Source organism: Lagenorhynchus albirostris, chromosome 20 (assembly GCF_949774975.1).
Source record: "Lagenorhynchus albirostris chromosome 20, mLagAlb1.1, whole genome shotgun sequence".
In the NCBI taxonomy this organism is placed as follows: Eukaryota; Metazoa; Chordata; class Mammalia; order Artiodactyla; family Delphinidae; genus Lagenorhynchus; species Lagenorhynchus albirostris.
In genome coordinates this window covers 32,628,208-32,654,855 of record NC_083114.1, presented here as the reverse complement: position 1 = coordinate 32,654,855, position 26,648 = coordinate 32,628,208, and the positions used below count along the sequence as shown (strand labels likewise).

Sequence of the window (26,648 nt, the reverse complement as noted above, 5' to 3'; positions counted from 1 at the left end):
TTTAGTTTTTTAAGGAACCTCCATACTGTTCTCCATAGTGGCTATATCAATTTACATTCCCACCAACAGTGCAAGAGGGTTCCCTTTTCTCCACACCCTCTCCAGCATTTGTTGTTTGTAGATTTTCTGATGATGCCCATTCTAACTGGTGTGAGGTGATATCTCATTGTAGTTTTGATTTGCATTTCTCTAATAATTAGTGATGTTGAGCAGCTTTTCATGTGCTTCTTGGCCATCTGTATATCTTCTTTGGAGAAATGTCTATTTAGGTCTTCTGCCCATTTTTGGATTGGGTTGTTTGTTGTTTTTATATTGAGCTGCATGAGCTGTTTATATATTTTGGAGGTTAATGGGACACATCTTTTCATATGCTTATTTGCCATCTGTATGTCTTCTTTGGTGAGGTATCTGTCAGATCTTTAGCCCAGGTTGTTTCTTTTCTTGTTGTTGAGTTCTAAGAGCTCTTTGTATATTTCAGATAACTGTGCATGTGTATAATATTTTTCCCAGTCCATGGCTTGTCTTATTCTCCTCACAGTGTCTCTTGTAGAACATATTAAAATGTTTTTTTCCTCTTCCCTACATGTATTTTAGCTTACTTGATGCTGTCTTACAACTCACTGATGCTGTGTTCATTATTTTCCTGTTTGTTTTCCCCTTTTGTGTTTCCAGTAGTTTCTATTGCTGCCTCTGCCTGTTTCCTAATCTTTTTTTTTCCGTCTTTTTTTTCCTTTTGTGTTTCCAGTAGTTTCTATGGCTGTCTCTGCATATTTCCTGATCTTTTTCTTTTTTGCAGTATCTAATATATCATTAACTTATCCAGTGTATTTTTCATTTCAGACACTGCATTTTTCATTTTTAGAAGTTGTGTGTGTGTGTGTTTCTGTATGGAGAGATCTCCCATGTATTTTGTTTAAAAAATATTTATTTAGGCTGTGCCAGGCCTTAGTTGTGGCATGCGGGATCTTTAGTTGCAGCATGCAGACTCTTAGTTGCAGCATGCGTGCAGGATCTAGTTCCCTGACCAGGGATTGAACTCAGGCCCCCTGCATTGGGAGCATAGAGTCAGCCACTGGACCACCAAGGAAGTCCCTCCCATGTCTTTTTAATATGTTCACATTCTCTTCTACCTTCTTGAGTAAATGGAGTATGTTTATCAGAGAGTTTAAATGTCAGCCTGTTCTATGGAAAGATATACTGTGTTTGTGGATTGGAAGAATTAAAATTGGTAAAATGACCATGCTACCCAAAGCAATCTATAGATTCAGTGCAATACCTGTCACAATACCAATGACATTTTTCACAGAACTATGACAAATAATTTTAAAATATGTATAGAAACACAAACGACCTTGAACAGCCAAAACAGTCTTGAGAAAGAAGAACAGAGCTGGAGGTATCACACTTGCTGACTTCAGACTATACTACAAAACTTCAGTAATCCAAACAGTATGGTACTGGCACAAAAACAGACATAGATCAGTGGAACAGAATAAAGAGCCGAGAAATAAACCCATGCGTTTTTGGTCAATTGATCAGTGGCAGAGGAGGCAAGTATATACAGTGGAGTAAAGATAGTCTCTTCAATAAGTGGCACTGGGAAAACTGGACAGCTACATGTAACAGAATGAAATTAGAACATTTTCTCACATCATATGCAAAAGTAAGCTCAAAATGGATTAAAGACCTAAATGTAAGACTCAAAACCATAAACACTCCTTGACATAAATTGTAGCAATATTTTTTTGTATCTGTCTCCTAAAGTAAAGGAAATAGAAGCAAAAATAAACAAATGGGACCTAATTAAACTTAAAGACTTTTGCACAGCAAAGGAAACCATTGACGGAATGAAAGAAAACCTACTGAATGGGAGAAATGATATGCAATGATATGACTGATAAGGGGTTAATATCTAAAATATATAAACAGCTCATACAACTCAACATAAAAAAAGCAAACAACCCCATTAAAAAATGGACAGAAGACCTGAATAGACATTTTCTCAAAGAAGATGTACAGATGGCCAACAGGCACATGAAAAGTTGCTCAACATCATCAGTCATCAGAGAAATGCAAATCAAAACCACAAAACCTCACGCCTCTCAGAATGGCTGCCATAAAAAATGCCACAAATAACAAATGTTGGTGAGAAAAGGGAATCCTTGTACACTGTTGGTGGGAATGTAAGTTGGTGCAGCCACTATGGAGAACAGTATGGAGGTTCCTCAAAAAACTAAAAATGGAACTACCATATGATCCAGCAATTCCACTCCTAGGTATATATCCAGAAAAAGAAAATAAAACAAAAACACTAATTCAAAAAGATTCATGCACTCCAGTGCAGTGTTCACAGCAGCACTATTTATAGTAGCCAAGATATAGAAGCAGCCTAAGTGTCCATCAACAGATGAATGGATAAGGAGGATGTGGATTTACATGTACACACATACACGCACACACACACACAATGCAATTTTGCCATTTGCAGCAACATGATTGGACTTAGAGGGTATTATGCTTAGTGAAATAAGTCAGACAGAGAAAGACAAATGCTATACAAAACCACTTCTATCTGGAATGTAAAAAATACAATAGTGAATATAACAAAAAAAAGCAGACTTACAGATATAGAGAACAAACTAGTGGTTACCGGTGGGGAGGGGCAAGATAGGGTTACGGTATTAAGAGTTACAAGCTAGTAGGTATAAAATAAGCTGCAAGGAGATACAAACTACTGTATATAAAATAGATAAACAACAAGGTTCTACTGTGTAGCACAGGGAACTATTATATTCAATATCTTGTAATAAACTATAACGGAAAAGAATCTGAAAAAGAATATGTATATATATGTATATATAACTGAATCACTTTGCTGCACACTAGAAACTAACACAACATAGTAAATCAACTATACTTCAATTTAAAAAAATTAAGCTACAAGGATATATTGTACAGCATGGGGAATATAGCCAATATTTTATAATTATATTGTGAATCACTATATTATGAATCGCTGTGTTGTACCCCTGAAACTTATATAATGTTGTAAATCAAGATTACCTCAATAAAAAAAAAGTCGATCTGTTTTATCAATTGATTGATCTTCTAATTGTGGGTCAGAATTTCTTGCTTATTTGCATGCTTTGAAACATTTCTTTGGATGACACACTTTGTGAATTTTATGTTGCTCAGGGCTGGTATTTTGTATTCCTTTAAATATTTTTGGACTTGGTTCTGGGATATAGTCAGATTACTCCATTTTTGTTTTGTATGTCTGGGACAGTCTTTAGCCTAGGGCAGGAGTGTGCTAACATTTTCTTAAAGGGTCAGCTAGGAAATATTTTAGGCTTGTGGGGTTTTTATTTGTAGATAAAGAAAAATAAATTGGGTTTGGATTTTGTTTGCAAGATAGTTTAAATTTTAATGTGTCTTTGGGGAAGCTGAATCTTAGATCCTTTAAAAGGTGCAAGCATTTTTAGAGTTATTGTAGTTTTAATTGTGCTTTCTTCTCTCTGGTGCTAGATGTAGTAGAAAAAGAAAATGATAAAAACACCAAGGGATTCTTTTTTTCTTTTGATTTTGTGAATAGTTAAAGGAGGCTTGAACTTTCTCTCTCCTCTTACTATTATCAAGGGACTACTATGATTCTTGCCTTATAGAGAATGGCTTTTCTTTTTTTCTTTTTTCTTTGCCTGTGATGCTTTTAATCTTAAAAAACAAGAGGACTGGGCCTCAGTTGTTATCATTTGAATATCTTCTTGGCACCTACTGTTTAACCTAGTTTTCACTGAAATTTTACCTCTTGTTGCTTTTATTGTGTCTTCCAGTTTTTATGTATATATGTGTTCACTTTGGAAGTATTTTGGAATTTCCATTATTTCACCTGTGGAACATGGAAAGAATCTGAGGCCAGGTGAATTTATATAGCTTCATAGTTTACAGCAACAGCCAGACACATGAACTAATCAAAACTCTCAAATTGTATAATACAAAATTAAAAACTACAACTCTGTGTGTGTGTGTCTGCAAAGGAGTGAGAAGCACAAAATTTAGGAGAATGGCTACCCAGCAGTGGGTGGCTGACAGGGTTTAGGATGTATGAGTCTATGTTAGTAAATGGAAATTACTGGTAATGTTATACTTCTCATCTTGGGTGATGGGTTCATAGGTATTTATTATATTATTAAAATATAAAGAAGAGGTCCAAGCATTCAACGTTGAAGTGAGCCAAGAATTATTAATGGTCTAGTTCTTTGTATTTGGGACCTTAGGTGGAGAGGAGAAAGATGCAAGCAAGAGAAACCATATTCAGCAGTCTTTACTGGGTCAGAAGTGGAAATCAGAAATGAGAATTAAAAGTTTATAGTGAAGAAATAAAAGAGAGGGATATTTCTCTTTGTATGTATTTTGGCTTGGGAGATTTTCTTATATAAAGATGTGTTACTTAAAGATGCTAATATTTTAAATTTAACAGTATTAAATCAGTTCTGCATTTTCAAAGTACTGTACTTATATATTTTCTCTAACCAGAACATGACTGCAGCTAACATGTGCTCTTGGTATTTTTATTCATATATTGAACGGGCTACTGTAGTATGATCTCAAGTTAATCATCTAACCTACTATAGTTTTTATACTATAGTTTTATACTCTTGCAAATGTAAATAATATCCTTCTTTTAAAATTTTTATTAATATTTATTTATTTATTAAATTTCTTTATTTTTTGGCCGCTTTGGGTTTTCGTTGGCTGGGTGCGGGCTTTCTCTAGTTGCGACGAGCGGGGGCTACTCTTCGTTGTGGTGCGCAGGCTTCTCATTGTAGTGGCTTCTCTTGTTGCAGAGCATGGGCTCTAGGCGTGCAGGCTTCAGTCGTTGTGGCATGCGGGCTCAGTAGTTGTGGCCTGTGGGCTCTAGAGCGCAGGCTTAGTAGTTGTGGCGCACGGGTTTAGTTGCTCCACGGCATGTGGGATCTTCCCGGACCAGGGCTCGAACTCGTGTCCCCTGCATTGGCAGGCGGATTCTTAACCACTGCGCTGCCAGGGAAGTCCCCTAAAATTTTTTTAAAATTGAGGCATAGTTGATTTACAATGTTGTGTTAGTTTCTGGTATACAGCAAAGTGATTCAGTTATATATATTTGTATATATACATATTCTTCTTTTCAGATTCTTTTCCATTATAGTTTATTATAAGATATTGAATATAGTCCCTGTGCTGTACAGTAGGATCTTGTTGTTTATCTATTTTATATATAGTAATTTGTACCTGCTAATCCGAAACTCCTAATTGTACCCCCACCCTTTCTCCTTTGGTAACCAAAGTTTGTTTTCTATGTCTGTAAGTCTGTTTCTGTTTTGTATATAAGTTCATTTGTATCATTTTTTGAGTTTCCACATATAGATGATATCATATAATATTTGTCTTTCTCTGTCTGACTTAACTTAGTATGATAATCTCTAGGTCCATCCATATTGCTGCAAATGGCATTATTTCATTCTTTTTATGGCCGAATAACATTCCATGGTACACACACACACACACACACACACACACACACACACACACATGCCACATCTTCTTTGTCCATTCATCTGTTGATGGACACTTAGGTTGCTTCCATGTCTTGGCTATTGTAAAATAGTGCTGCTATGAGCATGGGGTGCATCTTTCTTTCTGAATTTTAATTTTGTCTGGATATATGCCCAGGAGTGGGATTGCTGGATCATACAGCAACTCTATTTTTAGTTTTTTGAGGAACCTCCATACTGTTTTCCACAGTGTACATGCCAGATCTGGTGTATGGTGTGAGGGAGTGTTCTAACTTCATTGGTTTACCCATGGCTCTCCAACTTGCCCAGTACCACTTGCTGAAGAGACTGTTTTTTCTCCATCGTATATTCTTGCCTCCTTTGTCAAAGATTAATTGATTGGAGGTGTGTAATAATATCCCTCTATATCCTACTTCACAGAGCTATCATGAGGACAAATGAAGTAAACTATAATTTTTTTTTGGAAAATTTCCCTGCAAAAGTGACTAAAATGAGCAGATGTCAAGAGGGCGCCCCATGGCCTCCACTCCACCACTGGCAGGAGGGAGTAAGTGGCTCTAGAATTCTGGGTGTCTACCCCATCACCATCTGCCTTTCCCCCTCTCATGGTACACTCACAGTGTTGCCATCACCGTCTAAGACCATGGGGACTTTTATCCTTGTTGACCTCAGTCACCATAGGAAGCCAAAGACCATCTCTCATCCTCACACTCTCCTCCAAATAGCATTCAGTTGTCAAACTTTTGAAATCTCTCTGTGGATTCCCCTACTCCCTCCACTACTCACCCCAACTCCTGAAGCCTTTTGACTGGGCCCTCTGGAAGTCCCTGTCATCTGCAAAATTCCCTATATCCTCAATCTCTTTTGGAATGTTCTTTTCTTTTCCCTATATCCTCTTTGGTGATATGTCTATTCATGTCTTTTGCCAATTACTGTTGAATTTGGAGAGTTTTTTACATATTTTGGCTTTGAGTCATTTGTAGGATATATGTTTTGAAAAATTTTTTTTCTGTCCATGGCTTATCTCTTCATCACCTCAATTTAAATGAATTCCAATTAATCACTTTATTTTCAAATGAAAGGATTATTTCCTCATGAATATTTTGCCACAAATTAATAGAGATCCATCTACACATTATTAATTTTCATACTCTGTGTTTTTGGTTCTCATTTTTCAGATATTATTATGTGGGGAAGTTGGTGCTTACTGAGCAAGAACTTTGTGTTCTTCAGCAAGATTTATTTCCCTGCGGTCTGTAAATCTTTTGAGGAACTGGACAAATCCCCGAAGTTTACTAGTTGATATAGTTGATCCCTGGGTGGCATAAAGGTTTTACATCTCTTTATAAGAGGATATAATTACCTATCATGTAAAAACACTAACTCTAGCATTTTACCAGGCAGTAGGATTCTCTTGGATAGAATTGAGTGGTTTATGCATGCCTGTTGAGTGTGTGCTGTAAGTAGCATACGGTTGTGTGAGCAGATAAACTATAGGTTATGTACATGTTAACACTTATTTATTGTAAAACTGCCTTGTGTCCAAAGTAGTTTTTTCTAGGCAGATATTGAAAAAACATCTAAATATAATTTTTGTAGTATACCTTTTGGTTAATACATTATTAGTGTTTTTAATGTCTTAATGCTTCCTTTTTTTTTTAAAAAAAATATTTATTTATTTTTGGCTGCGTCGGGTCTTAGTTGAGGCACACGGGATCTTTCATTGTGGTGTGTGGGCTCTTTACGGTGCATGGGCTTCTCTCTAGTTGTGGTGTGTGGTCTCTGTAGTTGTGGTGCACGGGCTCAGTAGTTGTGACATGTGGGCTTAGTTGCCCCACGGCATGTGGGATCTTAGTTCCTTGACCAGAGATTGAACCCGCATCCCCTGCATTGGAAGGCGGATTCTTAACCACTGGACCACCAGGGAAGTCCCTAAACTGCTTGATTTATTCTTGATTTATTCTTGTAGGCTTGCTGAGGGTGTGCCAAGACCTATCAGTGTGTTAATAGGAGGAATCTCATTTAGCACCTAGTTTCAGGCTGATTGGAAGCCAGACCCCCAGGCAGGATCTGTATAGAAATATATACAGTCCTGTGGGTCACATTTGTAATTCCTACTGGCCTCCAGTCCAGGAGATCTGTAGGTGTTCCCTGGGTGACAGTTACAAAAATTGGGGCTCTAGACAGTTGTACAAGCTCCTTTCTGGAAGGTCTTTTAGAGCTGTAGCAAGGTCAAAGAAAAACAGGGATGGGTGTCTCCCTGGGAGCACCTCCTTAGCTCCTGGGTGTGTGGGAAACCTGAGACCTGTCCCTCAGGCTGAAGCTCCAGGCTAAGTAAATAGGCCCCTTTCACAGGAAGACTGGGGTTGAATTTCTTCTGGTTTTCTGTGCAATGCCCTGGGGATGGTGGCCTGCCAAGAACTGTCTTTTCAATTGTTACAGTCCCCTAGAGCTCAGTAATGTCAGCCTCCTTGTCCAACAGAGAGGGCAATCAAGGGGTGGCCCTTGTGTGTATTGCACATGCCTGCTGGCTTTAGCAGGTCAGCTGGAGAGTGTAAGCGGTGAGGCTGGCCCCCCGGCTTTCCAAACACAGTGGGAAAATGTCTTTACCACACATGCCCATGGTTTCAGCAGTGCAGCAGGACAGTGCCTTGCCTTTGTACCCCTACCAGCTTTGGTCTCAGAGTGGGAGAATGCCACACTGCTCATGCTTGTCAGCCTCAGCCAGGGAGTGGCTGAATGTGGCCCCGGAATTTAGCTAGGGAGCAATAGAATGTCAGCGACAGAATGTCTGTTCCTGCTTATCCACTCCAACCAGTAGTGAGGAAGTGCTGCAACCCCCTGAGCTTTCCTGCTTCATCAAGGCAGTGGTTGCCACCACTTTCTCCTGATTGTCTTAGCAAGATTGGAGGGAGGGTGCTGCCTCTGATCTAGCCCAGCTATGCTAGCAGGGTACCAGGCGAGTGCAGTAATGGCATCCACCAGTGCCTTTCTCTCCAAGGGGAGATTCTGCTGTGCCCTGCCCCTCCAGCAGTTGCTTTTATTTTTACTTATTTTTAATTTATATTTTATTTATTGTTGCTGCACGCGGGCTTTCTCTAGTTTTGGCGAGCAGGGGCTACTACTCTTCATTATGGTGTGCAGGCTTCTCGTTGCAGTGGCTTCTCTTGTTGCAGAGCAGGGGCTCTATGCATGCGGGCTTCAGTAGTTGTGGTACATAGGCTCAGTAGTTGTGGTGCACGGGCTCAGCAGTGTGGCTCGCGGGTTCTAGAGCGCAGGCTCAGTAGTTGTGGTGCACGAGCTTAGTTGCTCTGCGGCATGTGGGATCTTCCCAGACCAGGGCTCGAACCCATGTTCCCTGCATTGGCAGGAGGATTCTTAACCACTGCACCACCAGGGAAGCCCTTGATGCGATTTTAAATGGGATTGTCTTCTTGCTTTCTCTTTTTGATAGCTTATTATTAGTGTATGAAAAACAATAGATCTAAAAAAACTTATTTATTTACTTATTTATTTTGGCTGTGCTGGGTCTTAGTTGCGACATGCTGGATCTTTGTTGCGGCATGCGGACTTCTTAGTTGCGGCATGCGGACCTCTTAGTTGCGGCATGCAGACTCTTAGTTGTGGCATGCATTCAGGATTTAGTTCCCCAACCAGGGATGGAACTTGGGCCCCCTGCATTGGGAGCAAAGAGTCTTACCCACTGGACCACCAGAGAAGTCCCAATAGATTTTTTAAATGTATTAATCTTGTATCCTGCCACTTTACCTAAGTCATTTATTAGTTCTAATAGTGGAGACTTTAGGGTTTTCTATATATGGTATCATGTCATTTCAAATAGTGGCAGTTTTACTCCTTCCCTTCCAAATTTGGATGCCTTTAATTTTTTTTCTTTGTCTGTTTGCTGTGGCTAGGACTTCCAATGCTATGTTAAACCAAAGCGGCAAGAATGGGCATCATTGTCTTGTTCCTGATGTTAGAGGAAAAACTTTAAGCTTTTCACCATTGAGCATGATGTTAGCTGTGGGTTTGTCATAAATGGGCTTTATTATGTTCAGATATGTTCCCTCTATACCCACTTTGATGAAAGTTTTTATCATGAACGAATGTTGAATTTTGTCAAATGCTGCATCCCATAGGTATTAGAAAGCTATGTTTCCATGTTCATTTGTCTTGAAGTATTTTCTGATCTCCTTTTCAATTTCTTCATTGACCCATTGGTTTTTTAGTAGTATATTGTTTCATTTTTCCCATTTTTCTTCCTGTAATTGCTTTCTAGTTTTATACCATTGTGGTTGGAAGAAATGCTTGATACAACTCCTATTCTCTGAAATTTGTTGAGAGTTATTTTTGGCCTAACATATGATCTATTCTGGAGAACATACCATGTGTACTTGATAAGAATGTGTATTCTGATCTTTTGGGATGGAATGTCCTGTAGATATCTATTAAGATTAACCGGTCTAATGCGTCATTTAAGACCATTGTTTCCTTCTTGATTTTCTGTATGGATGCTTCGTCCATTGATGTAAGTGAGGCGTAAAGTCCCCTACTATTAATGTATTATTGCCAGTTTCTCCCTTTATGTCTGTTAATATTTGCTTTATATATTTAGGTGCTTCTGTATTAGGTGCATATATATTGGTGAGTATTATATCCTCTTCTTGTATCACTTTATCATTAAATAATGCCCTCCTTGTCATTTGTTATAGACTTTGTTATTAAGTCTATTTTGTCTGATATGAGTATTGCTCCCCCCCACATTTGCAAGAAATTTCTTTTTACGTCTCTTTGCTTTCAGTTTATGTGTGTGTCTTTAGCTCTTTTAAGCAGAATATAGATGGGTCTTGGTTTTTTTTAATCCAGTCATCCTCCTTGTGTCTTTTGATTGAAGCATTTATTCCATTGACATTTAAAGCGATGTTTAAAAAAATTTATTATTTTATTTTTGGCTGCATTGGGTCTTCGTTGCTGCACACGGGCTTTCTCTAGCTGCAGCGAGTGGGGGCTACTCTTCATTGCAGTGCGCGGGCTTCTCATTGTGGTGGCTTCTCTTGTTGCAGAGCATGGGCTCTAGGTGCTCGGGCTTCAGTAGTTGTGGCACGTGGGCTCAGTAGTTGTGGCTTGCAGGCTCTAGAGCACAGGCTCAGTAGTTATGGCGCACAGACTTAGTTGCTCCACAGCATGTTGGATCTTCCTGGACCAGGGCTCAAACCCACATCCCCTGCATTGGCAGGCGGATTCTTAACCATTGTGCCACCAGGGAAGACCCAGTGATTTTTGATTTGTATGTACTTATTGCCATCTTGTTCCCTGTATTCTGGTTGTTTCTGTAGTTCTTCTCTGTACTTTTCCTCTTCTTTTAGTTTCTTCCCTATGGTTTGATGATTTTTTTTTTTTTTTAGTGGTATGCTTGTGTTCCTTGCTCTCTACTTTTTTTTTTTTTTTTTTTTGTGGTATGCGGGCCTCTCACTGCTGTGGCCTCTCCTGTTGTGGCGCACAGGCCCCGGACGCGCAGGCTCAGCAGCCGTGGCTCACGGGCCCAGCCGCTCTGTGGCATGCGGGATCCTCCTGAACCGGGGCACGAATCCGCGTCCCCTGCATCGGCAGGTGGACTCTGAACCACTGCGCCACCAGGGAAGCCCTCTCTCTACTTTTTTGTGTATTTATTGTACGTTTTTGATTTGTTATTACTATTGGGTTCATATATGTTGATCTTTAATTGTATCTCCTGTTTTAAACTGGTAATCGTTTAAGTTCTAACACATTCTAAAAGATCTGTATTTTAACTCCTCTCCCCCACACTTTGTGTTTTTGATATCATATTTTACATCTTCATGTTTATCCCATTATCCTTTTTATTCTAATGCATATTAGAATGCATATTCCAACTTGTTTTTGCCAAAAACATAAAACCCCAGAATGGTGAAATGAGTAGGACAATAAACTCCTGTATACCTTTGCCCTAGACTAATTACTAATATTTTGGTCACATTTTAGCCCGCTTCTAATCACTCTAATCAACCACTATTAATGTCATGCACACAGTTTATTTCCTTTGCCACTGAACAACTTTCTTATTTGCTTCAATTTTTTAATGCAGGTGTAATTTGCAGTGGAGAATTGCAGAGATTTACCTGTTACAGTTTTGGGTTTTGACAAATACATACACTTATGTAACCCATACCTCCTTAAAGATTATTTCTGTTACCCCAGAACGTTCTTACATGCCCTTTCCCAGTCATCCTTACCCCCTCGGAAGCATATACTGTTCCAACTTCTTTCACTTCAGAGGAGTAGTCTTCCCTGTTCTTGACGATGTTACATGTATCAGTGTATCTTTCCTTTTTATTGCTGAGTAGTGTTCCATTTTATGAATATATTTAATTATTCATTTTCCTGTTGGGTTGAATATATATTTTTGAGCTATTATGAATAAAGCTGTTGTGAACTTTGTAATACAAGTTTTTATGTGTCATGGAGTTTGAGTCACCATTTGGGTGAGCTGAGACAGATAGTCAATCGAATGTGTATAATATGAGGCTCTGTTAAGTGATTTAAAGAAAAAAAAAGGAGCGGAAGCATGATAGAGGGTGATCTTTCTGATCGGAAAATATTTTAGCAGTGACCTAAAAAAAGTATGTAAGAGAACTAGGGAGATAACTAGGGTATAACTTGATAATTCCAAGGAGATAGCAGAAAATGGAGCGTTCCTGAGGCAGGAGTGTGCTTGGCATATTCCAATGTGGGTGAGCAGGGTAGAGGGCTAGGTCAGAGAGATATTGATACCATGATAGAAGAGCAAGAAAGGAGTTAAGGACACGAACAGTGTTTTTTTCTTACGAGGAAAGTAAATGAATGGATTCACAATACGACGGTTGCCAGCAACAATAATAACTGCATAAAGTTTATTGAGTTCTTACATGTTGCAGCACCTTGTTTAGTCCAATCCATATCTTATATTTTTTAAACTTCACAACAATACTATGTGAGGTATTGGTACTTATCTCCACTTTACAGATGAGAGAATTAAAGCACTAAGGAATTAGATACATTAGCCTTTATCAGTACATTTATTTATTTTCCAACAGAGTTCTTCTTGGTCATAACTTTCTGACAGTAGATTTTTCAGTGAGCCAGGGTAACAGAGGAACAAATTCTGGTTCGCACGTGGTTTAGTACCACAATAACTTGGGAGAATTATTTAGCCTCTCAAAGTCTCATTTTACTCCTTTGTCAAATGTATGATTTGTACTTTGTGTTTGTTAAGGTCTGGTGAGTCAAATCTGTGAAAGAGCACAAGAGGCCTGATCCTTGAAGAGAAATAATGTGATGCCACTAAATATTAAGAGATACCTCACATGCTGAACATTTTAACTTATGGAGGAAGATAATAAAGCGAGCAATAACTTAAAAATGGTGTGTTTGACATTTTAAACTTTCTGAAGTCACGGTGGAGTCTAAAATGTATACTCATGTTTTGGATACTTGAGGCAGATGCAAAGATTTACTTGATGTTCATGGTTTTTTTTTTTTTTTTTTTTTGCTGCGTTGGGTCTTTGTTGCTGTGCGCAGGCTTTTCTCTGGTTGCGGCGAGCTGGGGCTACTCTTCGTTGTGGTGCTCGGGCTTCTCATTGCAGTGGCTTCTCTTGTTGCAGAGCATGGGCTCTAGGTGTGCGGGCTTCAGTAGTGGTGGCACGCGGGCTCAGTAGTTCTGGCTCACGGGCTCTAGAGTACAGACTCAGTAGTTGTGGCGCACAGGCTTAGTTGCTCCGTGGCGTGTGGGATTTTCCCAGAGCAGGGCTCGAACCCGTATTCCTTGCATTGGCAGGCGGATTCTTAACCAGTGCGCCACCTGGTGATCATGTTTTGATAAAACTGTTCAAGGCAATAAGATTTCTGTCCTGTTTTTCTTGGGGTTGGTTGATGGCACCCGCAGCCTATGTGTCTGTTTTCCCATTTCTCTCTCTTCATCTCATCTTCCACTTTATCTCTGTCTTCTTTGTCCTAAAAAAATTCCTCACATTTTTCTCTGTTTAGGTGAGAAATAAACCTGAAGAGTATTCAGTTCATAATGGTGATTGTTTTGTAGCACAAAATAGAACATTGCGTAATAAAATAGAACTTTTTAGTGGGAAAATATCCACACAGAATCTAAAATTACACACAATAAAATGTATTGACTACAAACTAACGGTGGAATCATACTTTCTAGCTAAAATTTAGATCTGCAGATATGACTACAACTTGAAGCTCACATTGAGAGAATCTATGATGAAAATGGGTTTGGACAACCTCATTGAATTAAATATTTTCTAAAAGAATTATTTCAATAAAATAACAAATGGAATGGAAGACTTGGAAACAGTTTAACTGATAAAATGAATTAAATTGTTCAATGGAATCTGTCTGCAGAAGGCACTCTCAGTTAAAATTAGTACCTACTTAATACACTTTTGTGTAAAATCTCTGTTTTCCAGTCATTCTCAACATCAAAAGAGTAGAGCTGGAATATCTTATTATCAGTTGGATGTTTATTTGCCTCTGGATATGATTTGGATCCATACAGGAGTGGTTTCTATTTGATATCTTGAAATCCTTAAGGCTGATCCATGAACTTAAACTCTTTAGTTAATGAGTTTACAATAGTGTGTATGATGGGGGGTGTTATTCAACATTTTCTGACATGCAAACTGTCTTGAATTTTGTTGAGGGGGAGAGGAGTTGGTGACTTGGTGGGCAAGCACATTTTCATTACTTTAATTGTGCGATTTATTAGGATTTTAAGCTTTTTATAAATGTTTTAGTGTTACAGGACAGAATTAAAAGGATTTAGAATAAAAGGAGTTTAACAAAAGGACTTTGCAACAGGATTGCAATAGTTTTTATATTTGATGGATTTAGCTAACGGCTTTTCATTTCAATCATCATGCTACATTCTGTTAAATGCTGTAGAACAGGTGTGTGTAACGTCATTCTCTCTATTGTACATGCAAATAAACACAATTTTATGTATAAAAAGTTAATCCTCTACAATTTGGAGGATTACATTATGGGAGGGTGATGACTCCGTTAGGCATCTTGGAGAGTACATGCTATTTATATTGCAAGAAAAATCAGGTTAATAGCTACGGTGTTCATGAGATTATAGAATTTTTATACCAACACTTTAAAAAATTGTATTTATTCAAACCATCCACAAAGAAATTATTTAAGGCAGAGTTAAGGTTTTGTTACATGGTTTTCCAACTTTGAAAAAATTTAATATAGAGTGTGCCTCAAAGATATTTGAAGGATTTGTTATGGTTGGTTTGCTTACTGAAGATTCGTCTTTTCTAGTTACAAGGTTTTGGTAGTACAGTGGGGGCTTTTGGCTTTATGTTGTTCTTAAGTGAGGGCATTATTTTGTAGTTTAAATTTTTTGCTTGGTTACCTTTTCTGAATATCCATGACGCTTATCTTTAGTAAGCGTCAGGTGACTGACCTAGAGAACAGATTCAGTAGGACTGTTGTAACCCAGTAGGTCAGCGGAAACCAATGGAATTCTTCAATTCAGGTTTGAGAAACACAAAAACAATCAAACCATTCTTGCCAGTATTATTTGCATTTTAAAGACATGATGTATCATTCATCAAAATATCAAATTGGTATGTATAATACAGGTACAAACCATAAAGACCTTGTCAGAACACCAGGATGCAGAGGGAAAATAGGTATTGTTAAAGGTGAAGGTGAAATATGGAGGAGTGAAGAATTGGCCTTGTATAGCTGAAGTTCAATTATAATTAATTTGGAAAATAAATGTTATGGGCTTTGGACCAGTTAATTTTTAACTTGTGCTTCGCTCGAAAGTCATATTGTTAATTCTGAAATCTGATTTATTTGTTTAGCAGGGGTAAGAGCACACAATCCGTAGTAAATTAATGTTTGGTGAAGATGTAGTCACTGATCTTTATAAGCTTCTCAAAATTTAAATTAGTTATGGAGAACTTTATTCATCAACACTGTTTATAGTTTTGGATCCTTTTTTTTAATAGTTTTGCTCTTTTTAAGGTGTGATAATACAGTCTGTTAGTGGATCATAGAACTTGTCTTAACCTATTTAGTATAATTATTATAACAATTTAAAAGTATATTATGTCAGATCACAATCTAAATGTGTAACCATTAACCTGTCCTCCTCTGGATTAAACTTCATTATTTTTGGAGGGATCCATTAACGAGGATTATTAACATTAACGTTACAGTTGCTGTTTACCATCTAGCAAAGAAATGAAACATTATTAAAAGAGAGCTGAAGTCCCCTGGCTACCTCTCCCAAATATTGTCTTCATCCTAAACCCCTAAGAGGACTATTCCTATCCTGAAATTGGTGTTTATGTGTTTAGCACTTAAGATAACTAAATATCTGTCTATACATCTAACTACACACACTCATGTGGGCACACACTTGTTCAAGCACACAACTTGTACCTTTTTCAAAATTGTGGTAAAAATCACATAACATAAAATTTACCGTCGTTAGGGCTTCCTTGGTGACGCAGTGGTTAAGAGTCCGCTTGCCAATGCAGGGGACATGGGTTTGAGCTCTGGTCTGGGAAGATTCCACGTGCTGTGGAGCAGCTAAGCCCGTGCGCCAAAACTACTGAGCCTGCGCTCTAGAGCCCGCGAGCCACAATTACTGAAGCCTGTGTGCTTGGAGCCTGTGCTCTGCAACAGGAGAAGCCACCACAGTAAGAAGCCCACGCACCGCAACTAAAGAAAGCCTGCATGCAGCAGCAAAGACCCAAGGCAGCCAAACATAAAGAAAAAAAAAATTACCATCTTTAAATCTTTACAAACTTTTTTTTTCCTGCCCAGCTGTGCCGCGCAGCATGCGAGATCTTAGTTCCCTGACCAGGGATTGAACCCGTGTCCCGTGGTCCCATGAAGTGGAGGCACAGAGCCCTAACCATTGGACTGCCAGGGAATACCCGGCAAACTTTTAATTGTACCGCTTGGCAGTGTTAAGTGCATTCAAAGAACTCTGTACCCATTGAACACCAGCTCTCCATTTCTCTCTCCATCACTAGTCCCCATCACATTTTTCTTTCTGTTTCTAGGAATTGGACTACTTTAGATTCCCCATACAAGTGGAATAATAGAGTATTTGTCTTTTCATGAATAGTGTATTTCATTTAGCATAATGTCCTCAAGATTCATCTGTGTGTAGCATGTGACAAGATTTCCTTTTTAATATATACATTTTCTTTATCCAGTCATCATTTGATGGACATTTGTGTTGCTGCCACCTTTTGCTATTGTGAATGATTCTTTAGTGAACATGGGTGTTCAAGAGCTTGCTACATCTTTTTAAAGTTAATATTTTAAGAGCATTTCTTTTTTTTTTGCGATACGCGGGCCTCTCACTGTTGTGGCCTCTCCCGTTGCGGAGCACAGGCTCCGGACGCACAGGCTCAGCGGCCATGGCCCACGGGCCCAGCCGCTCCGCGGCATGTGGGATCTTCCTGGACCGGGGCACGAACCCATGTCCCCTGCATTGACAGGAGGACTCTCAACCACTGTGCCACCAGGGAAGCCCTAAGAGCATTTTATAGATACCAGAATTGAGCAGAAAGTACAGACTTGCTGTATATCTCCTGACCCCTCACATCTCACAACTTCCCCCACTATTCATACCCTGCACCACAGAGGTACCCACACTGACATCATTATCACCCGAAGTCCATAATTCTCATTAGGGTTCCCTATTGGTGTTGTACATTCAGTAGGTTTTGACAAATGCATAAGGACATGTATCCACCATTGTAGTGTCTGAACAGAATAGTTTTCCTGCCCTAAGCATCCTCTGTGCTTTACTTACTCATGCCTCCCTCCTTCTTAACCCCTGAAGACCACTCATCTTTTTTTTTTTTTTTTTTGGCAGTACGCGGGCCTCTCACTGTTGTGGCCTCTTCCGTTGCGGAGCACAGGCTCCGGACGTGCAGGCTTAGCGGCCATGGCTGAGCTGGCCATGGCCAGCCGCTCTGCGGCATGTGGGATCTTCCCAGACTGGGGCATGAACCCGTGTCCCCTGCATCGGCAGGCGGACTCTCAACCACTGCGCCACCAGGGAAGCCCACCACTCATCTTTTTACTGTCTCAGTATTTTTACTGTCTCAGTAACTGTCTTTTGCCTCTTCCAGAGCCATTCAGTATGTATTTAAGTTTCCGCCGTGTTTTTTCATGGCTTGATAGCTCATTTCATTTTAGTCCTGAGTCATATTCCGTTGTCTGGTGGTACCACAGTTTATTTATCCACTCATCTACTGAAGGGCATCTTGATTGCTTCCAAGTTTTGGCAACTGGGAACAAAGCTGATATAAATGTCCATGTGCAGGTTTTTGTATAAACAGTTTTCAACTCCTTTGGGTAAATACCAAGGAGCATGATTGCTGGATCTTGTAGTAAGAGCATGTTTAGTTTAGTAAGAAACTGCCACACTGTCTTACGATGTGGCTGTACCGTTTTGCATTCCCTCTAGCGATGATTGAGAGTTCTTGTTGGTCTGCATCCTTGTCAGCATCCGGTGTTGTCATTGTTTTACATTTTGGCTGGTCTAGTATGTGTGGAGTGGTATCTTATTGTTGTTTTGATTTGAATTTCCCTGATGACCTGTGATGTGGAGCATCTTTTCATATGCTTATTGGCCATCTGTATATTTACTTTGGTTAAGTGTCTGTTCAGATCTTTTTCTCAGTTTTAAATTGGGCTGTTCGTATTCTTACTGTTTAGTTTTAAAAGTATTTTGTTATATTTGGGATAACACTCCTTTATCAGATGTGTCTTTTGCAAGTATTTCTCCAAGTCTGTGGCTTTTCGTCTCACTCTTGACATATGTACCTTTTTAAAGAGCATAAACTAAATTACATAATACTAAAAGAAAATATTTATCCTCTTTATTCTACCTTCCATTTAAAAATAACCTGCCTTCTGAGATATTACATATATACCAGAAAGTTGCAAAAATACTACAGACAGGTCTTGTGCACCCTCTGCCCAGCTGGTTACATCTTATATACAATATAAAAACCAGGAAACTGACATTGGTGGGATGTGTGCACATAGTTCCATGTCATTTTATCACATGTGTACATTCATGTAACCACTACCATAATCAAGATACAGATCTATTTCATCACTACAGTAATCTCCCTGACACCATCTCCGTCCACCATCCCTAACTTTTGGGAATTTATCAGTCTGTTTTCCATCTCTGTACTAATTTTGTCATTTCAAGAGTATTACATAAGTAGATTTACACAGTATTGCTTTTTCACTTAGTACAAGTTTGTTGAGGTGTATCCAAGTTGTTTAGTGTATCAATAGTTAGTTCCTTCTTACTACTGATTAATATTTCATGGTGTGGAGGTAAAATTCATCTGCTGAAGGACATCAGGGATGATTTCACTTATTTTGCTGTTTAAAATAAATCTACTGTGAAATTTGTGTACAAGTTTGTGTGGGTGTAGTTTTTATTTTTCTGGGATAAATGCCCAGTAGTATGATTGCTGGGATATATGGTAAGTGTATGTTTAGGTTTTTTGTTTCTGCTCTTTTAAAGAAACTGCCACACTCTTTTCTAAAGGGGCTGTACTATTTTATATTTCCACCAGGAATGTGTGAAAGATCTAAGTTCTCTGCACTTTTTGTCAGCATTTGCTTTTTACATTTCCCTGGTAGCTACTGTTGTTGAAAATCTTTTCATTTGCATATCTGCTTTCCATATCTTATTTTCAGTGAAATATCTCATGTCTTTTGCCCATTTAAAGTTGGATTTTTGTTTTTTAGTTTTGAGTATGTTGAGATTATTTCATATATTCTAGATGGGTCCTTTGTTAAATATGTGTTTTACAAGTATTTTTTCCAATGTGTAGCTTGTTTTTAATTTTAATTATAGCCAACTTATTGCTTTTTTCGGTCTCATGGATCATATTTTCTGTGTCATGTCTGAGACCTCTTCACCAAGCCCTAGGTCCTACGATTTTCTTTTGTTTTCTTCTAAAAGTTATATAGTCTTACATTTTAATCTCTAATCCATGTTGAGTTAATTTTAGGTAAGGTGTTTTATTTCCAGTTTTATTCTTTTCCTGTGGGTATGCAGCTGCCTCAGGACCATTTGTTGAAATGGTTAAACGGTCTTATTCCACTTAATTGCCTTTACACGTCTTTCAAAAATCAGTTGACCATATTTGTTTGGGTCTGTTTCTGGATTGTCTTCAGTTCCATTAATCTGTGCATCTTCTGTCAACTTTATATATCCGTTTACTTAAATTGTCTTTCATTTCCTGCATCAGCATTTTGTAGTTTTCAGTCTCTAAGTCCTGAATATATATTTTAGATTTATACCTGAGTATTTAATGTTCTTTTGAGAAGTTATTAACAGTATTGTCTTTTTAATCTGGAATTCTATGTGCTTGTTGCTAGTATATAGAAATACGGTTGATATTTTGTATGTTGATCTTGACTCTGGTGACCTTGCTGAGCTAACTCACTAGCTGTAGAAGTTTTTGCTGTTGTTGATTCCTTGGGATTTTCAATGTATCAATCATGTTATCTGAAAATAGGGAGTTTTATTTCTTCCTTTCTTATCTGTATGACTTTTTCCCCCTTTCTCTTCTGCTTCGTTGCCTTGTCTAGAACTTCCAGTACTATACTGAATAGTACTGGTGAGAGTGGAGTCCTTGCCTCGTTCTTGCAAAATTCTTGTTTGTCCTTGTTTGTTCTGTGAAAAATTTTGAAACATTTCATGGATTCTTTCCTCCTCTGTTTTTCTCTTTTCTCTCTTTTTGGAATTCCTACCTACGTACTGGAACTTTGAGGCTGTCCTTTAACATTTCTCTTGTGTATGTGTTTGTGTGTGTGTATAAATTAATGCTGTTTTTCTTTTTTTTTTTTTTTCGGTGTTTTTGCTGTGTTCTGTAGGAAACTTTCTCTGATGCTTGTGTTGAGTTTTTAAATAATATCTACCTTGTTTTTAACTTCCCAGAGCGCTTTTATTTTCTAAGCGTCAGTTTTTCATTGCATTCTTATATTGCTTCATGCCTGAAATATCTTCTCATATTTTTAAAATTATTAATGATAGTTTCAAAATTTTTGATACTTTCTTCCTGTACAGAGTTAACCACTTTTCCAGGTGCTTGTACCTGTTTGTAAGCAGCAAACTAAAAAGCTGATTGCAAGCAATGTGTATGTGTTTGCCAACCTCTAACTTTATTGAGGGTGCTTTGGTGTGCTGTTTCTTGGAGCTGTCTGGTTGACAATGTCTTTCAGTCTTTCTTCACAGACTGACTGATTTAATTTTTTTTCTAATACATTGCTATTCATTTTACTAGTCTTTTCTCAGGATTTTGCATTGTTGTGTATTGAGAATGGCCTGAAATTTTGAAGTTTTTAAAGTTTCTGTTGTGACCTTCCTTTATTTAGTTTTGAAATCAAGATTATACAACTCTTAGGTAATTAGTTGGTGGAATTGGGGGTGGTTTTCTGATTTCATGGTGAATGTGTATAAGGTTGACGTTGCTAATTTTAAAAAAAGGTTTTTAAATGTTGGTTCAATTTTGAAAATAGTTATAAGTTTATTTATAGCTCTTCTAGTTTTTGTTCAGTCAACTGTATAAATATATCAATTTAAATGAATGTTTTGCTATCTCTTTAGCTGTAAATGTTTTGAGAGAATGAAAATAATGGGAAATATACAAGAATACTTCTCAAAGTTTTATTCTACATTTTATTTCATGTTCCTCATCAGGTGCTCAAAAGTGTGACAACTTTGCTGAAAAAAGGCCCCTCCTTGGTGTTTGTAAGAGCACTGGATCTTCTGGGTAAGGAATTTAAAAAAATTTCTTTGAACCACTATTAAAATTTTGTATTATTTCAGAGGGGGAACTTTGATGTCTTCAAATCTTTGTTTACCATAAGAGTATGCTCTTACAAGACAGATGGGAAAGGAAATAAAAACATATTTAGGGTTTTTGTCACTCAGTCCTTGGGATTTTTCTGCTCACTGTTTTCTCAAATGTAGGGTGATAGCAAAACATGAAAGCAAGCCAGCAGTACCTCAGACTTCAGTCTTGAAATAAAAGATTAGCATCGTTAAGAAAAATGTGTTTCAGTTTATGTGTTTATTTACTATTTATAGTGGACTTCTACAGTGGATTAGAACTTACTATTAGGTCGCCATCGTCGTCATCATCAGTCATCATCACCACCACCACCACTACCACCACCACCATTAACATTTACTGTTGTTGTAGCTAGCATATGCCTGACACTGTTCTAAAGGCATTCCGTGAATTTTCTCTTTCATTTCTTTCAGCAATACTATGAAATAGATACTGTTCTTAGTCCCATTTTGCAGTTTAGAAACACTCAGGCGCTGAATTCACACAGTGGAGCTGTGGATTCAAACCCAAGCAAGCATTCTCTTAATTCCATGCTGGTTACATTTGTGACCATGAGAGGACTATGGACAAAGATGATTAATGGTTATTACTCAGGAAGTCAGATTTTCCCCTACTTTCTCTATATAATAAATGAGAATATGTGCTTCTTAATGGCTTGTGGTGATTTAGTTATCAGGTTTGTCGTGACCTTTTCACTATGTAATTCCAATTCAGCCGCTGGTAAAATTTCAATGGCCTATACAAACCATGTAATTGAAAGTTACTGGGTAGGCAGTCCAGGGCTAGTGAAGTGTTTCTGTGATATGTCATTAATGACCTAGGTTCTTTCCATTTCTAGTTTTGACATCTTTTAGGATCTGACCCCTTCCCCTAATGATCTCAAGAAGGCTACTGTCTTTTCAGTTAGTGCCTCTCCTCCACTTGAACTCCTAGCTACAAGATAAGCAGGGATATGATTATGGTTTTGTTAGTAAGGTAGAGGATCAAAATGAATATTAGGCTTGGCAACCAGTAGTCCCTGCCTTGTACTTTCAGCTGATAGTGTACACTCTAGGTCATGGATGCAGTGCAGAAGGGAAGAATGTGCTAGTGGTGTTACATGATTAGGTCTTGGAATCTTAATCGTTGCTTTCTGGGGAAATGGTTGGGCTACATACATGCATTACAAGGCAGTTTTCTTCCGGCGTAAATTTTTGGGTTGAAGTGGGCAAAAATTTACTTTGTGCTCATCACTCTGCCAGGTATGGGATGAGGATACAAAGCATGAAAACCGAATTCCTTGTCCCAAAGACTTAAGGATGTTGCTGAAAACAAAAACATAGCACACAGAAAATGATTGTGATATAATGATGTGTAATAGGAATTCAAAGAAGGTAGAGATCAGTGTGCATGGATTAATGGGAGATGGCCTCATGAGGAAGGCACAGCTTATGCTGGATCTAAAGGATTAAGAAAGTTTGGCAGTACATGAAGACGACTAAGGACTTCCAAAGTACGTTATAAAGCTATAAAAGGGGAACAGACACTGGTATAAATATACTTAGGAAAGATGGAGGTTTGTGACTTAGAATGAAGTCCATCTGCAAAACAGGTAATAACCATTTCAGTGCTCTAGAACTCAACCAAAGGCTTCCAACAATGTGGAAAGTGTTTATGTTTGAGAAACGGGTAAATATTAAGCCATAACAGTGGCAATCTGTCACATTCATGCCCGGAAGCTGCTCCCATCACACTCCACCCTTCTCCCTTCCAACTTGCTTGATTTTCCAGGGTGTGCAATGTCATGATGATGCCCAGCAGCATTGTCCCTGGAAGTTATGGTCTTGGGGTCATGAGATTTGTGCAGGCCCATGGCTCTTTTAGCCTAAAGTCATGGTTAGCTGAGGCTTCATGTAGGGGCAGAGGAGCCATGAAAGCATCCAGGGAAAGCTAAAATCTGGAAGACTTGAAAATGTCTGCCTGTTGAACGTGTTCCTCTACCCACACATAGATCCTTTTGGAAAGGATGACAACCTTTATTGACTTAGGGTATTTGAGCAAATTCCCTGTCGAATCTTTGGCTAAATCACTAAGCTACTTAGACACAGGGGCAACCCCCAGGCAAGCAGGCTTTAAAATGAAAACAAGAATTAAAGAAAAGTAAAACTCAACAGAGGCATTAGTAACTGCACATTGTGGAGGAAGAGAGATTTCCAGAATTCTTATACTATTTTATATAACATGTCTAGTTTTCAACATAAAATTATGATACATACCAAGAAATAGGAAAGTGTGATATATTGAGAAAAGTAGGCAATAGAAAGTGTTCCTGATTGTTTCCAATGTTAAAATTTGTAGACAGGGCCTTTAAAGCCATTATTCTACATATGTTCTAAGAACTAAATGAACCGTTTCTGGAACGATAGGAAAGTATGATAACAGTGACTGAACAAATAGAGAATCTCAATAAGAAATTAGAAATTGTAGAAAAACCAAATGGAAATTCTGGAGTTGAAGAGAAAAAAGGTGAAATAAACTCTCCGGAAGAACGCAACACCATATTCAAGTCAGCACAAGTATCAGGGAACTGGTGTGTTGACAAGTGAGCTGAAAGGGAAAGGGAACCAAGCAGAAGAGGGGAAACACCTGTGGTGAAAGAAAACCTTGTTGATTTCACTCTTCCTGGTGTTTAGGTCCCTGTAATGCAGGCGCACCCAGTCCTGTTGAAGCCCCACAAAAAGATGTGTTTACGGAAGGTGCTCAGCTACCTACTGAGTTTGCTTTGCAGGTTTTGAAAGATTTTCCATTCCTTAGCAACCCTGCTTAACTGTATGATTAAGGAGATTGTTTTTATTTTTACAGGATTCATTTATTGAGGTATCACTTTATCAAAAAATAAGACACGAAAGGAAGGGTTGTGTATAGTAGGTGATGAGATGATTTATTGAGGGATGACCATGATGTTATGCAGGTTATATTAGTCAGGGTTCTCCGGAGAATCAGAACTAGTGGGATGTGGGATGTATGTGTGTGGGGAGGGAGGGAGTGGGGGATTGATGTTAAGAAATTGTCTCACATGATTGTGAGGGCTGCAGATCCAAAATCTGGAGACTGAGGGAAGAGTTACAATTTCAATCCAAAGACAGAATTCCCTCTTCCTCCAAGGAAGTCAATGTTTTAAAATTTTATTAGAACTTTGAACTGATTGGATGAGTCCCACTCACATTATGAAGCATAATCTGCTTTACTCAAACTGCTGATTGAAATGTTAGTCTTATATAAAAAATACCTTCAGAGAAACATCTAGAATAATATTTGACCAAATCTGGTTATTGTGGCTTAGCCAAGTTGACACATTAATGACCACAGGGGCGATGAATATAGTTCTGATTAAAATAGCATTTGCGGAACTTCCCTGGTGGCGCAGTGGTTAAGAATCCGCCTGCCAATGCAGGGGACACGGGTTTGAGCCCTGGTCTGGGAAGATTCCCACATGCCGCGGAGCAGCAAGGCCCCTGTGCCGAAACTACTGAACCTGCACTCTAGAGCCTGCGAGCCACAACTGCTGAGCCCGCGTGCCTAGAGCCCGTGCTCCACAACAAGAGAAGCCACCGCAATGAGAAGCCTGCACACCACAACGAAGAGTAGCCCCTGCTCACCACAACTAGAGAAAGCCCATGGGCAGCAATGAAGACCCAATGCAGCACCTCCCCCTCCAAAAAAAATAGCATTTGCTGGGCTTCCCTGGTGGCGTAGTGGTTGGGAATCCGCCTGCCAAGGCAGGGGACACGGGTTTGAGCCCTGGTCTGGGAAGATGCCGCATGCCGTGGAGCAACTAAGCCCGTGCACCACAACTGCTGAGCCTGTGGCTCTGAGCCCACGAGCCACAACTTCTGGGCCCATGTGCCACAACTACTGAAGCCCATGCACTGCAATGAAGAGTGGCCCCAGCTCTCTGCAACTAAAGAAAGCCCGTGAACAGCAACGAAGACCCAACACAGCCAAAAATAAATTTATTAAAAAAAATAGCATTTACCTATTTCAAAAAAGTCTATTGTAGGCACTCATTTCCCCTGTCCCATTTCTGCTCATTAATTTATTTCTAGTAGGAGAATCATTCTGGAAAGAGACTGCTATATGTCTGTATCATTTGCTGGGTTGTTTTAAGAATGGTTATTGGGCTTCCCTGGTGGCTCAGTGGTTGAGAATCTGCCTGCTAATGCAGGGGACACGGGTTCGAGCCCTGGTCTGGGAGGATCCCACATGCCGTGGAGCAACTAGGCCCGTGAGCCACAACTACTGAGCCTGCGTGTCTGGAGCCTGTGCTACACAACGAGAGGCCGCGATAGTAAGAGGCCCGCGCACCGTGATGAAGAGTGGCCCCCACTTGCCACAACTAGAGAATGCCCTCGCACAGAAACGAAGACCCAACACAGCAAAAATAAATACATTAATTAATAAACTCCTACCAGCATCTTAAAAAAAAAAGTCTTATAAAAAAAAAAAGAATGGTTATTGATAAATAAATGCAAAGATATTTTCTTTTTGTTGTTTTTGTTTGTTTGCTTTTTTCTTTTGGCTGCGTTGGGTCTTTGTTGCTGCATGGGCTTTCTCTAGCTGTGGTGAGCAGGGGCTACTCTTCGTTGTGGTGTGCAGACTTCTCATTGCAGTGGCCTCTCTTGTTGTGGAACACAGGCTCTAGGAGCGCAAGCTTCAGTAGTTGCGGCACGTGGGCCCCATGGTGTGTGGGCTTGAGTAGTTGTGGCTCCACGGCTCTGGGTCACGTGGACTTCAGTTGTGGTGTGCAGGCTCAGTAGTTGTGGCTCATGGGCTCTAGAGCGCAGGCTCAGTAGTTGTGGCACACGGCTTGGTTGCTTTGCAGCATGTGGGATCTTCCTGGGTTCGAACCTGTGTCCCCTGCATTGGCAGGCTAATTCTTAACCACTGTGCCACCAGGGAAGTCCTCCTTGGTTTTAAGCACAGTGCCTTCTAACTAGCAGGCTCTCAAAAATATTTATTTTTTGCTAAATGAATTTTAGTAAGCTTGCTTAGTAACACTTTTTTATGGTTGAGAAAATGTCTTAATCTGAGGAACCACATCTCCTGAACCTGGGTGTTGATGTCTTCTTCAGAGCCTGTGGTGAACAAAATTTTAGGACCCCCTTCACCCTTT

At 39.1% G+C, this 26,648-nt stretch overlaps 1 protein-coding gene across 6 annotated transcripts in view; it reads left to right on the top strand.

The window, feature by feature from the left end:
- Window positions 1–26,648, top strand: part of BCAS3 (BCAS3 microtubule associated cell migration factor) — a 570,722-nt gene that overhangs the window by 65,618 nt on the left and 478,456 nt on the right. For all 6 annotated transcript variants that reach the window (XM_060135888.1, XM_060135885.1, XM_060135887.1 and 3 more), the window contains exon 7: window positions 21,343–21,415. In XM_060135888.1, the coding sequence (XP_059991871.1) occupies window positions 21,343–21,415 (73 nt within the window). The remainder of the gene's footprint in view (window positions 1–21,342; window positions 21,416–26,648) is intronic.